The following is a 15,590-nucleotide window of genomic DNA, read 5'->3' as shown; positions in this document are numbered from 1 at the left end:
TTGCAAATATATCATTCAAAAATCATCTTTCATTAGGTATGAGAAAATGGTGGCTGTTCAGAAATGATTACGTGTGGTCGTTGGTGCTGGCTGTTGTATGATTAATGTATGTTGTGGCCATTGGGATCCAGTAACGGGCAGGGATATCATACAGCTGAGATGAATGCCAAATAGGCAGTCATTTGATTTTGTCCGTATTTTGGTAGATCAACAGGCACAGTTATTGTGAAAAACAAAGTTGCTTTCCATTATAAATGACCTATGTAGAATGAAAACTGAAGTTTTCCTTTTAAAATCTTGGTTTCTATAAGTTGCCATTCTCCCCCCTTTCCCTGCCTCTGTAAAAACTAAGTAAACAACAAACGAAACAATAATAGATATTTAAGCAAACAGGAAACAGGAAACGAGGTAAAATTGATCAGCTTTCATAATACGGCGTTCAATTCGATCTGGCCTGTCAAGGAGAGGCAGTGTTTATCTACAGTAGATGTGTGTACATACAGCTCAAGTAGTGTAACACTCAAGTAGTACCTTGCATTTACCTGTATGGACCTCTAATGATATTGATGGTAGAGACAGATGAAGTCGGTAATATTCTCAAAGAGGAGAATTATCAGCTCTTTTTAGTAGCCCATTCAAGGGTAGATTTGTGGATCCTATTCAGTGCACTGCTTATAAAGGAAACAGTTTGTGTTTTTTTTTTTTTTCAACTCTGTCTCTCAGGTTTCTCCTCTTCAAACTAATCTGCATTATCTGTCCATTCTATCGATTATCATCTCCGATGACAACTTCTGTCGTGGATGAGAAATGTGGTGTAAAATCGTCGTCGTCGTCGATGTGTATAGCCTTTTCGGAAATGTTGTCTTTTCGAATAGGGCAGAACGGGACGATGTAAAAGATTTCTTCCTGTTGCGTGTTTTTTTTCCTACTCGATTACGCCTCTACATGCCTCTATCACCTGCCGCGAATGGAGATCATTTAGGAAAGAATGTAGGCTAAAGTTGAAGGGAAATCCTGGTTTTTAGTTTATTTGATGAAAAGGTCCACCAGTAAATACATTGGCAAAGAGACTTATGGAAATAGGACATATTGTGTATCCTCTGGTAATATGATATAGATTTGAAGGCTCACATTTAGTTGTGACAGTCTAGGCCAGTCTTGTTTCTTCTTTTTTTTTCATTATGTTAATTACGTAAATAACAACTTGTAAATCTGCCTTTTTGCCTTTTCCTAAGATCTTGCAGAAAAAGTATTCCAGTTTCAATTTACCAGGGCTGAAAATGTCATCTCAGTGGCCATCATACTATTCATGGTAGTGGTCTTTTCTGTTTAACTTAGCTCTCAAAAGGCTGTATTCTTCTCAGCCTCAATAGAAATGGAAGATAGGAGGATGTCTTTTGGTTCTCTCCATCCCTCGCAAAGAAACTATGTGGAAAAATTTCAAAAAACATTTGTTCTTTGCCGGTGTGATAATTACTGATATGCAAAAAGTTTCTGAAACAGAGAAGTTGAGTATCAACTCAAATTATTCCCTTCCAACCATTTATTTATTTTTTGCCCCATAAATAGTCTTTAATATTAGGGCATGAATATGTGACAATGTCATGTATATGCACAAACAGATAGATGCAGATTCACAAAATGATGTTACCTTTTACATTCTAAAATGCGTGGCTGTTTGCATTTCACAGCCAGTCGGGACAATTTCAAAGAAGTTATCAAAAAGTACATTCCTGGAGGTCTTTACTCTCCAAATTGTTCTCAGACATTGTTAAGGAACACACAAGATGAATGAATGTCCCAGTTAGGAAAATTTCTTTGAAGGTTGTAATAAAAAGACAGTTTAAGAATTTTGACTGAAGGTGACCATATTTGAAAATCTAGCATATTTGGGCCCAATACAGCATACCTTTTAATCCTTTGCCAAGGCCAGGTAGATCCTGTGTCACCATGGTAACTTAAATGCAGAAACATTCCTTTGTCACAAACTTGGTTAGTGCAAAGTACTGTAGGGTAAAGTTGTGACGTTGAATATTGAGTAGGTTAACGAAAAAGTTAGAAAGACTGTTTCTGTCACATAGAAATCAAAATCTAAGTATAAAATTGGCTTTCTCTTGTTCTCTGCATTAATGTTGTCATGAGAGATGGGTTTTTTTTTATAATTATGTTTTTATTATAGTTAATCAAGAAAGTCCATGGTTGATTTTAGAACAAAGAAAAAGCATATTTAGGTCTACAGCACTGTCATGTCAGTATTGTTTCATACAGCACTATATAGCCATGTATTATTACACCGTAAAAAATTATGATATGTGCACTATAGCTTTAATCGTTCGTATGTAAGTGGTTATTTGGGTCAAGTACCCACTAAAATTACCATTCGAGCAAGAAGAAAGTTGCTTTGCAGTGGTTCGAAAAAATTCCATGAAATACTCAAGTCTATGTCAGAGAAAATGTGGTTCTGACATGTTTGGTAACCAAACATATTGTAACCAGCTGCTTTAAAAAGAAGGTAATCAAATCTCAAATAAATATTGTTTGTGTAATATTATCCTCCCTAAAAATGTCTAAGATTTAAAACGTCTGGACATGATGCTGTGGTCAGCCAGAGTACTTGTGGAAAGTTTAAACAAGTTAACATATGTGTATATATTTTAGATCCTCCTGCAAGCAGGAACTCGCGAAGAAGCCATCATTGGCTTATCAAAGCCGCAAGCTGACCGAAGTCAATCTCTTAGATTCATATTTAATGTCCATGATTATGAATTGTCAACAACTCTGTAACTGGACGACATACATTTATCTTGGAGTGACTCGAACTCGGGACCTTATGATTGAAAGGCACCGGCGTTAAACCACTGAGCTAACACTCCTAACATATATTCATGAAGTTTGTAGCACTCGTGCTATATTTAGACACGTTTCGAATTCGGGTGAAATTGTTGTTCACCTTATCGCTGGATACCAAGTAGAAACTGAATATTAAAGGTATTCTTGGCTGAAATGAAAAAAATTACATTGTGTTAGATGGTACTCCTGGACTTATTCGATGATGGTACTTTAAAACAGAAATAGAAGAATCGCCCTAGAATATAAGTCAAGTCTTGCTAATTTGCTTACTACAGCTCTAGGGTGTACTTGAGACTCGAGCTGACCTTTCTATTAAAAGCAAGTTTTGAATGTATATATATCATGCTTTCAGTTTGGTATTAGTAATACTGTACAGCAGTTACAGTTGGTTGGTACTGTGGTATATATACTGTAGTTAAGTAGCAGTACTTACTGTGTATATAAAGTTGGCTGTTAGGATACTGTACCTAAGCTTTGGTTGTAAATTCACTCATAGACTATAGTTGCAGTGTGTGTGCTTTGATCACATGTCTTTCGTCGGAGCGAGACAGATTGTGTGAGAAAGAATTGAATTAAGCTGTATGATGTTGAACGAAGGTTTTCAAATTATATAACATGAACATAGGCCTACTGTACTGTGGTGCAATTTAAGATTAAGTGTGGAAAGTGTACACATAACCCAGTTATTTCCATTATTCAGTGTTGGGTTTCAAGTAGCGACTAGTCTTGTCTAATATCACCGCCTGAAACCTTCAACTACTGTACCATGAGCCGTTTATTACAAATTGTGCTAAGATTGCTGTATCGTTTTAAGTGTGTCATTTTGTACCTGAGCTATATACAGTACTGCAATAGATACTGTGTGTTATATAGATGTAGAAGAAATTAATGGAAAAGGATTAGAATGTACTTGTGAGAGGATCTGTGGGTTCCCTATTAGTGCTCATCCTTACAAGAGCAGGAAACCTGCATGTCAATCTGTGGGACACTTTGTTAATTAATCTGATAATATATGGTAGGTTGTGACTATACTACACCAATTGATGGCATATTGATAGCCTTAAGTATCTGTCTGACATCTCCTCCCCCCCCCCCACTCAAATTAGTCTGATAACAAAAATATGTTAGGTTCCTTAGGTGACATTGAGTCTGTGAGCCTATTGACAACCATTGGATCTGTTAGACACCTCCTAGTCTGCTAAAATATGTTAATTTCAATAGGTAGCATTGTGACTGTTTTCATATTTTACGTAGTACCTCATTCTTTTTGGCATAAAAAATACATAACTATTGGCCAACTATTGTGATTATATAAAGCATTTTACTTGGTATTTACCTTTCCCATTATCCCAATTGTCAAGACCATTTATCAGATGAACTGTTAAAACTTTTCGTAGTCAAAAGTGACAGCCTCCTTCATGTAAACAAACTATAATACTTACGTATCTTAAGACACGTCTTAGTGAAGAACAGTTTTGTGAAACCGAGATCCAAACAGTACTTTACTAAGACACGTCTTAGTGGAGTCCGCAGAGCACTTAATCCTGTGTGCGTAAGTCGAGTTTAGTGAAACAGGCCCCTAGTATCTGTGAGACCATTTACCAGTCTGATAAATGATATGATAGTAGGTGACTAACGGCTGCATATTTTGCAGTTTGCATATAAACGATTGTGAGACGACACCCCACTAGTCCAGATGATAGAACATCCATGTTCTGTAGGGTTGTGACTTGTGACTGTTTTTACAGTATGGCACATTGACAATGGTGGTTATCTCTGAGACAATCCACAAGTCTGTAAATAACATGCCAGGGTTGAGACTATTGTATAATTTATAGCACATGCCACTTTTGGCAATTCTGTTTAATAGCATCTGTGAAACACTGGAATAATCTGACAGACATGTTATTTTGTTGAAAGTAAATTGCTCACAGGTAATCTTACACTAATCTACATATTTCTGTATCTACAGAGAATCATGATACTTAAGCAGCCTGTAAAATAAAAATATAAAAGATTGGCCTTTGACTGCATAGATATGGCATTAATTAACAATCCTAGTCTCAGTGACATCACTCTGATATTAAAATATGTGAGGGTGTGAATGAATATAAGGCTTGCTGACAGTGACTTCAAACTCATGTCATTCATAAAGATGATTCAAACCCTTGCATTGAAGACAGGCCACAAAAAAACGAAAGGGAAGGGGTAAAAAATAATCAAGAAATGATTTATTCTTTGTGTAGAATAATAGTTTCCAATGATTTTATTAATAGAAAACATTTCTGCTCGTCCTCTTTAAATATTGCCGACGTTGTGACGGCTTCTTTTTATTTGACCATATTGATTTGATCATATTGTATTTATTATTTCTTCGTCCAAGGATATTCATCTTGCCAAGAGATTTTATGACATGGCAGCGGAAACATCGCCCGACGCTTACATTCCTGTCATGTTTGCCCTGGCTAAATTGGGCGTTTTCTTTGCAATGGAATATGCACAAGAGGTAAGAACGACGTCATGTGACTGATTCATAATGCGGCGTTTGCCCTTCGTTCGTAAAAATAAACTTTCATCTCGAAGATGTTTTTTTTTTTTTTTTACTAATTTAATCTCTGAAATGCTAAACTTTGAAAACACAATGAAATACATGGCTCCTCTTGACTAACATGGGTTTTCAACTTTTTCCGAGGTATATGTAGAAGATATATATTTCTCTTGTACTTGGAAAGTAACTCTGCAAAATACATATGCAGTCACTTTTTGTGACCTACTGTTTATTCTCATTTTGGTCCTTTTATGTCAGAATGGAAACATTACCAAACAGTGTTTGGTAGTTGGTCAAGTACACTCTGATTCATATGTGGGTAGTGATATTTTTGATCATGATTCCATTTATACCTCAGTGAGTTCACTAATTAACCAACAGATCAGACAACAGCATTGTTTCATAGTCTTTCGTGATGGATAAAAAATATGAAAAGAATGAACCATTGGTGATGGAATTTTGGGCTATTAAATTGAACCACCAGATGGAAAGACAAAGGGGAAATCCTAATATAAAGAAACCACACTGTATATATATATATGATGGAAAATAAAAGGTATTTAGGATGGACTGCTCCAACAGTAGAGATGCCCCCATGCTTGCACCATCTTCTTTGCCTCTCTCCACCACCATCACCCTCAATAATAAAGCCTATTCGCTTGAAAATTCAACTTTCTCATTCTACAGAATTCGGATTTTTGGAGGCACGTTCCAACGATGTTTGAGTCTTATTTTGGTGAATTTTGGGACATGTACATCATAACAGCGCTAATTGGAATCAACATCATGCTGGGTGTGTACGTCTTAGCCAGAAGGAACTTCATTTGAACAGAAGCAAGCCAGTGATTGGTCGGCGTTCCAATATGATTCTGGTTTCTGTTGTGTAGAGTTGGACCACACGTATCTTCCACAAATCGTCCATGCAGACGTGATTCACTTTTTAACAAGTTTTTCCAAGCTTATGGAGGGGTATCGTACATCTCAGCTAGAAAATATATTTATTCATGACATCTGAATCATAATATTTGATTGGTCAGTGGGTTTTTAATTTCCTCTAGTTACGGGTGAAGGACAGGCAAATGCGATGGAACATGTTAAGTTTCTGTGAAGAAACTGACTAACTGTGCAGTAACCTATCATGTCGTGTTCAGACTTACGAAGATTATTGGGCGTTATCGTACATGTTCAGCTAGAAAATATGCATATTCATGACATCTGAATCATATTTGACATTTCAGTCAGGGTCACAAGGATGCAGGCATCTCACTTAAAGTTTACATCGATGTTGAAGGTAGCATCATGTTCAAGGTAATATTATACAGCATTGCAGTAAGGCAGCTTTGATTGGTTACTTAAGGTAATCAATGCCATGGCAATATGAGGCGCAGTATTTTAAATGTTGTTCCCCATGGTGATGTTACATTTTACAATTTAAAGTTTGAAAGTTTATCAGTTTTTGCCCAACTTAATGACTTCTTTTGACCTCATAGGCTGTCCTGATTTACTATTACACCGTAAAAAATATTGGTAACCGTTCTGCGTCAGTTAATCCAGAAGTGGAGAAAAAAAATACAGTAATAATTGATCTTGTTGCTTACAGAAAAAAAGTTATATATAGTTTCTTTGATACTAGTATAGTGTACAGGGAACATGTTCAGACATTCAGATGTCCCTCTTGGGTGGCGAGAAAAATTCAATTTTGATGGATTCTGGCATTTAATGGCCTTTTTAGTAAACAATCCAGCCTGAGTTAACTTATATTACCATTAGAGACGACTGCTGCCTGTTGCCTGTGTCATGGTCAATAACACTTGTTTAATAGAGAACCAAATGCCAAACTACAGCCATCTTTCCAAAAGAGTCTGAGTTTGAAGGAGAAATGACCTTGTACGGTTACTAGAAAGCTGGCCTCACCAGTCAATTGAATCTGGAGTGGTTTTGACTGATGGTTGTTTAAGAGTATCGGGAGAATATATGAATACCTCAGGGACTGTCAGAAATAGACCATTAAAAATATCTCTCCACCATGGGGGGGGGGATAAATCTAGAAGGCAGACAGAACACATAGACAAATGTGTTGCTGCATACAGTCTGTATGTATGCAGCACGGAAGGGAGCAAACATTTTGGAAAGGACAAGTGTTTCACAGACAATATCCTCCTCCTCTTCTGCTCGCTACCTCTGGCTACAGGTCAGATTTGTGTGTGTGTGTGATTTGTAAAGAGAAATAATCTTTTGAACGGCAGACAATCCTCATGACGGTTAAGATTGTTTGAATATTGCAAAATTGGTTGTCCAACAACATAAATGTTTTAATTCTGCAAATAGAAAGTTTGCCTGAGTGCTCTTGCTGTAGATATTGTCCCCTAATGAAGGTTTTCTTGTTCCTCGTCAAACTTGACAAAGCCAATTTTTAGCACTATGTATTAAAAGGTGAATGTGTTCTCCAATGTTACCTTTCCTCTAAATACTTACGGGAGTCTTCCACTATGTTTTTATAACTTGAAGCAACGAAAGAAAGGTTTAAAGTAAAAACTTGTGTAAAGTTATGATTATACTGTGATATGTGGAAGGAGCTAAACAATAGCCTTGGGGGTCCAATAAGTCATTTTAACGTTGGAAAAGTAAAACGCAGATCCGTGTCAAAAGTTTTGCATAAGTAAAATAATGTGACAAAAATTCCCAATTAGGAAATTGTGAAGAGAAATAAAAGAATAGAAGGAGCAAAGGAAAGTTGAAATTATTATGGTACTCAAATCACTGTCCTCAAGGAATATGACTCTTGTACTCCTCAGAGGGGAATTTTGTGTATTCGCTATGTCAATCGAAATCACATAAGTGCCGTGTTAGAATCACAATCGATGTCGTAAAAAGAGATCAGAAAAGGATAAAGTATATTTGATTAAATTGCTCACTTGCCCACAAATGATACATAAGGGAATTTATTAGGTAAGATACCTTTTCCTAACATTTTAAAGGTTTACAAGAAGAATCTGTGTTTACTATTGTAACAGGTTCAGGAAGGATTAACTTAATTAACAGTTGTATCATTTGTTAAATGTAAGTAAACACTCAATTCAGCAGCATGTTTCATGAGAATGTTGAATTAAATGGTAGGAAACTTGAAGGAAAATAATTGTTCTTAAACAGAACAAAGAGAACGAGAAATTGGTACATTATAATTTATGATTATTAAATTTGTTTAAAATGTTGTAATGTTGTTGGAGAGATGTATGTGCAGTATTTCAATTTTATAGACAAATTTCTTCTGCAGTTAAGACATTGAAGCCAAATTTGGAGAAGGACTCCAAAGTTAAAACTATTTTTGTTTTGAAATATCCATTTGAGTCATACATATTTTCTGTCATCGGGATATCCCTGTAAGTTTCTCAAATTGCCTGTCGAGAGGATATTCCTTGAATTATTGGAATACCCTTTATAACTGTCACATTTGTCTTTTACTGATATATCCCTCAAAGCATCGCTGATATATCCCTCGAGTGTCGCTGACATATCCATCAAGTGTCGCTGACGTATCCATCAAGTGTCGCTGATGTATCCCTCAAGTGTCGCTGAGATATCCCTCAAGTGTCACTGGTGTATCCATCAAGTGTCGCTGATGTATCCATCAAGTGTTGCTGATGTATCCCTCAAGTTTCGCTGGTGTATCCCTCAAGTGTCCCTGATGTATCCCTCAAATGTCGCTGATATATCTATCAAGTGTCGCTGGTGTATCCCTCGAGTGTCGCTGATATATCCATCGAGTGTCGCTGATGTATCCATCGAGTGTTGCTGGTGTATCCCTCGAGTGTCGCTGATATATCCCTCGAGTGTCGCTGATATATCCCTAGAGTGTCGCTGATGTATCCCCCGAGTGTCGCTGATGTATCCATCGAGTGTCGCTGATGTATCCATCGAGTGTCGCTGGTGTATCCCTCGAGTGTCGCTGATATATCCCTCGAGTGTCGCTGGTGTATCCTTCAAGTGTCGCTGATATATCCCTCGAGTGTCGCTGATGTATCCCTCGAGTGTCGCTGATGTATCCCTCAAGTGTTGCTGATGTATCCCTCGAGTGTCGCTGATGTATCCCTCAAGTGTCGCTGATGTATCCCTCAAGTGTCGCTGATGTATCCCTCAAGTGTCGCTGATGTATCCCTCAAGTGTCGCTGGAATCTCTATTTTACTCACATTTGACTTGTATTATCTTAAGAAATGTTGACATGTAAGAATGCTGACTTCTTTGCTTCACCCTTTCACTCTTCTTTTAACTTTTTAAATCACATAAACATAGTTTACTTGATAATACTAAACTGGATCTCTCAATTTTCATGCTTTATGGTTTAGTTTTTTCCCTTGTGAAAAACGTCTAAACCTTTTATCTTTTCTCTGTGCTTTTCTCATAAATTTTTCTCATTTCCTCGCCACATTTGGTCTTGTTCTTCTACCACTGTAAGCAAAGAGCTGCCACTCAAACAGGTCTATTCTTTCTGACACTGGTGCAAAATGAGTTTGAGAAGATTATTCAACAGTATTGATTAATCCATTGATTGATTGATGCATTGATAGATAAATGCATTAATTGATCTATTGATTAATTAATTGATCCATAGATTGATCCATTGAAGATACATGGAATAATTGATCCATTGATTGGTCAATTGATTGATCCATGGATTGATTAATCAACTAATCATTTTATGTGTTATGTATGATATAAATGATTTGTTGACTATAAGAGCAAAGTCCTCTATATTACCAGTCATTTGACAAAGGTTCGATCATGCTGAGTATAATAAGGTTGTGAATAAATATCTGACGGGAAGAAATAATTTGTGATCATACTCTTCAACCTGTCATGTATGATTGAATCACAGGATTATAGTTTTCTGATCAAAATTGCATCGACATCAACATTACAATTGATTCAGATTTCCAATGGCATGTTAAGTGAAGTACAGTAGTGTTGTAACCCATAGGAAACTAATTTAGTATCTGTTTTGCATGAAGCTGCCAGTTGAGTTTGAATTTGACAAGAATGATGTGGTTACCTTGGTAATGTGTAAACTTTCTCTTTGATTTGACGAGAGTGATGTGGTTACCTTGGTAATGTGTAAACTTTCTCTTTGATTTGACGAGAATGATGTGGTAACATTGGTAATGTGTAAACTTTCTCTTTGATTTGACAAGAGTGATGTGGTTACCTTGGTAATGTGTAAACTTTCTCTTTGATTTGACAAGAATGATGTGGTAACCATGGTAATGTGTAAACTCTCTGATTTGACAAGAGTGATGTGGTTACCTTGGTAATGTGTAAACATTCTCTTTGATTTGACAAGAGTGATGTGGTTACCTTGGTAATGTGTAAACTTTCTCTTTGATTTGACAAGAATGATGTGGTTACCTTGGTAATGTGTAAACTTTCTCTTTGATTTGACAAGAATGATGTGGTTACCTTGGTAATGTGTAAACTTTCTCTTTGATTTGACAAGAGTGATGTGGTTACCTTGGTAATGTGTAAACTTTCTCTTTGATTTGACAAGAGTGATGTGGTAACCATGGTAATGTGTAAACTCTCTCTCTGATTTGACAAGAGTGATGTGGTTACCTTGGTAATGTGTAAACTTTCTCTTTTTTTTGACAAGAGTGATGTGGTAACCATGGTAATGTGTAAACTCTCTCTCTGATTTGACAAGAGTGATGTGGTTACCTTGGTAATGTGTAAACTTTCTCTCTGATTTGACAAGAGTGATGTGGTTACCTTGGTAATGTGTAAACTTTCTCTTTGATTTGACAAGAATGATGTGGTAACCATGGTAATGTGTAAACTTTCTCTCTGATTTGACAAGAGTGATGTGGTAACCTTGGTAATGTGTAAACTTTCTCTTTGAAGTGACAAGAATGATGTGGTTACCTTGGTAATGTGTAAACTTTCTCTTTGATTTGACAAGAGTGATGTGGTAACCATGGTAATGTGTAAACTTTCTCTCTGATTTAACTAGAGTGATGTGGTTACCTTGGTAATGTGTAAACTTTCTCTTTGATTTGATAAGAGTGATGTGGTAACCATGGTAATGTGTAAACTTTCTCTCTGATTTGACAAGAGTGATGTGGTTACCTTGGTAATGTGTAAACTTTCTCTTTGATTTGACAAGAGTGATGTGGTAACCTTGGTAATGTGTAAACTTTCTCTTTGATGGTATTCCTCTGCAGCAACAAATTGTGAGATATTATAAATATTTCTTTACAAAATTTAATTAAAATATGGTAAAGTAAAGTAAGAATGTGGGACATTGATTGTCAATGAGTTTTGAGGGTTTTTTTAACCAATATTAGATATGATTAACAATCTTTGTATTCTCATATTTATTTCATATAATGTCATTATCAAAGTACCACTCTTTACAACAGTACCTATTTTATTTGCCTTTTCATTCTTCGCTTTAAATTCATCTGGTCTAAACTGACAGATTAAGACTGTACATGGACATCTGCGTATCCAGCCATCGGATCTCTATTGATCTTTATTGGGGATGAAAAATCATTAATACATCACATAGCCATATAGTCAAAAACACTGCTTTAACATTTGTTCTGGTAGGGAAAGGTGCTGAATTCAAAATAGTCAAAAATACATAAATAATTTGCTGGCAATTCACTCAAGTTTTATTTTTTGCATGCATAGTCAATTTATCTGTTGTGAGAAGGGTGGGTGGGGGGTAGGAAGGAGAGAGAGCAGGTTAGGGGTAGGAAGGATAGGTTGGAGGGAAGGGGAGGGGTGGGAAAGAGGGGGAGGAGGGAAGGGGTAGGAAGGAGAGGGAGGAGGGAAGATAGAGTTTATGGTGACAAGAGTTTGCAAGAAGTTCTTTATTTTGGGAATGGAGTGGTGGGGAGGGGAGGGGGGTGAGGGCAATAGAAGTGTCAAGTTATCTGATCTTGAGATGGTTTAATGAGTAGTAAGTATGTCAGAAAATATTCGAAGTAAAAAGATGCTTATATGTTAATATAAATATCTACCAAGAAAATGTGAAATAAAATCATTCTTTTCTTTGTCTTCTATCTAACCGGTCAATGCATTATAATGTACAGAGAGAACATTTCAGGAGTGTCTCCATTGGTTATCTCTTGTATTATTTCACTTCGGGTGGTGCAATTTTTAATTACCAGCTGATTATGTGTTTATTCCTGTTGAATAAGTTCAATTAGTTGGTTTTTACATGAAGAAGTTCTTCAATGCATTGACAAAATTAATAATATATTTAATACATTCAAATAGTCTCGTGTTTTTCTTTACTTTTGTCTTTCGTTTACGTTCGTTTGAAAGATTTCAAATAAAGACCGTTCAAGAAAGTTTCCCTGTGACTTTCTGGCTTGAGATGGAAGGACGAGGGGGTGGAGAGGGGGGGGAGGTTGATTTTATCAAGAGAATATTATCATCTGGAGGCGAAAGTTAGTAACTAAATATAGAGATATATATCTTGATATCAACGTCTCTCACCCACACACACTACGCCGGGAGTCGATCGAGTTATGTATTGGAAATAAAATGAAAAACAAAACAAAAATGGATATGATATAATATTTGTCTGATGTTTTTGGTTCATAGCCATATACAAATCTTGACGAAACTTTCACTGGCCAGCTTGTATAATACCATCATCTCTGACGTAGAGGAATGTTTTGTAAGGTTAAAAAAAAAGGTTTACATCAGAGGCGGCGGTAAAGGGGGTCAGTCTGTGGGCTTTCTGGTCACTTCGCCGAACAACCATATCGCCCAACCAGCCTGGTTATTTCGCCCAACCAGCCTGGTCATTTCGCCCAACCAGCCTGGTCATTTCGCCCAACCAGCATGGTCATTTCGCCCAACCAGCCTGGTCATTTCGCCCAACCAGCATGGTCATTTCGCCCAACCTTTTTTTTACTAATATTCAGTCAGAATAATATTACTTTTTCTATTTCACTAGTTCAATTTGATTTATTTTGGGTTATGTTGCTTCGTGGTAGGTACATAAAGTGAGGTCCGCTCGATATCGATCGGAGTCAGCAGTTATTTCGGGTATAATGGGAGGAATACACTACTTTAGGCGGTTACGCATACAATGGAAGTTATATTATTATACAAACAAAGGGAATCGGTGTGGAATAATATCACCGTTTCTATTTTACTGGTTCAATTTGATTTATTTTGGGTTGTAGTATTACACTACTTTAGGCGGTTACGCATACAATCAAGGGCGTAGGAACCGGGGGGCTGGGGGGCGCCAGCCCCCCAGTGAAAAATATGGGGGCGGAAGTATCATTCCGCCCCCCCCCCCCCCCCCCCGCTTCGCAAGTCAGAAAACCCCTTTTTCATTTCCAAATGAGAAAAAAATCTCATTTGGAGCACCAAATTGCATCTAAGGCCAGGTGAAAATGCAAAATTATTTACAAAATGGAGTGGGTGTTGAAGTGTGCTATATTGCACCAAATTGCATCTGAGGCCACCTGGAAATGCAAAAAATTTCCAAAGGGGAGGGGTGTCCCCCAGGCCGGCCATCAGTCTTCAGCCCCCCACTCAAATGTACCTTCCTACGCCACTGCATACAATGGAAGTTATATTATCATACAAACAAAGGGAATCGGTGTGGAATAATATCACCGTTTCTATTTTACTAGTTCAATTTGATTTATTTTGGGTTGTAGTATTACACTATACTTTAGGCGGTTACGCATACAATGGAAGTTATATTATTATACAAACAAAGGGAATCGGTGTGGAATAATATCACTGTTTCTATTTTACTAGTTCAATTTGATTTATTTTGGGTTGTAGTATTACACTACTTTAGGCGGTTACGCATACAATGGAAGTTATATTATCATACAAACAAAGGGGAATCGGTGTGGAATAATATCACTGTTTCTATTTCACTAGTTCAATTTGATTTGACAATTCCCGATCGTTTCCTTACTAAAGTTATACAAAGTAAAGGACTTCAAGTTTCCTTAATATTCATTAACATTCGAACGTTTACTGTCAAACCTAACCCCTAACACACTGATCCATCCTCAAGTTTCCTTAATATTCGGTTCGTATCCTGTAACGTTAACAATTCCCGAACGTTTCCTTTTGAAGTATCATATTTAATCAAGGTTGAGCGAAATGACCAGGCTGGTTGGGAAAAATGACCAGGCTGGTTGGGCGAAATGACCAGGCTGGTTGGGCGAAATGGTAAGGTTGGGCGAAATGGTAAGGTTGGGCGAAATGGCAGTTGGGCGAAATGGTTGTTGGGCGAAGTGACCTGCTTCCGTCTGTGGCACCAATACCGAAGGAGCAGTGGAACGGTTGTGAACTTGATTTGAAAGGTAAAACCCCTTTTGTTTACTTCCAAGTCTATTCGACAAAATGAATTCATGCATGTCTATGTTGTACCAAAAATTTCCAAGTCTTCGAATGAATTGTCAGCAAAATGGGAACTTCATAATTCAATTTTTTCTACTTAAGTTTGTCAATAATATGCCACTTTTTAATTACATTTGTTTTAATTTTCAACAAAAAATTAATTTAACAAAAGTGGGTCCTTCTTATTACAAAGGGGCACTTCTAACTTATGAAAATATGCACTTCTGATGTTTTTTTTTTCTCACAAATTTAGGGTAAGGGGGAACGCGAATTCTGGCCATAGCTCCCTGGCACCGCTGCGCCAGATGATCAGAAGCAATATACACGCTAATTATCGTTGCAGTGTAACATTGACTCGAAAAGAAGAAGACACTGTTTCCTCCGAATTCATTCCCAAAACGCCCTAGATCGTCAAACATTACCCCTAAATATGGAGGAAAAAAGATAAGGTATCAAGAGCAGCAACAGTGCTAATCTCACAGGCATCAACAGCTGTATTTACTTATAATGTGTGGCTTGGAGCGTTAACATCATTTTATTATGTTTTAACAAGATTTTATCTGATGTCTCAAGTTAAGCATTTTATTTTGCTCAAACGCATTCCGTCGGTATTGAAGAAAAAAAACTGAAAGTGCTTAACAAAATCAAACAGAATTACAGACAAATAAACGAACAGAAAAAAGCACGCTGTGCTAAATGGAGAATGAAAGGAATAACAAACCAAAGGACAATATACCAACTAAATTCAATCCCTATAGAGGATATAATGAGAACGTAACAAGTAACTTTCTAACAAGGACAATATACAAAGTA

General features: G+C 36.9%; 1 protein-coding gene across 2 annotated transcripts in view; it reads left to right on the top strand.

Annotated features, from left to right (window-relative positions):
- Positions 1 to 12,668, top strand: part of LOC139970457 (protein sel-1 homolog 1-like) — a 38,179-nt gene extending 25,511 nt beyond the window's left edge. For both annotated transcript variants that reach the window (XM_071976186.1, XM_071976185.1), the window contains 2 exons: positions 5,234 to 5,356; positions 6,086 to 12,668. In XM_071976186.1, the coding sequence (XP_071832287.1) occupies positions 5,234 to 5,356; positions 6,086 to 6,226 (264 nt within the window). In that variant the 3' untranslated portion in view covers positions 6,227 to 12,668. The remainder of the gene's footprint in view (positions 1 to 5,233; positions 5,357 to 6,085) is intronic.
- Positions 12,669 to 15,590: the final 2,922 nt, after the last annotated feature.

This window comes from Apostichopus japonicus, chromosome 8 (assembly GCF_037975245.1).
Source record: "Apostichopus japonicus isolate 1M-3 chromosome 8, ASM3797524v1, whole genome shotgun sequence".
NCBI lineage: Eukaryota > Metazoa > Echinodermata > Holothuroidea > Aspidochirotida > Stichopodidae > Apostichopus > Apostichopus japonicus.
The sequence above is the reverse complement of the archived record's forward strand: the minus strand, read 5'-3'. Positions and strand labels throughout refer to the sequence as shown.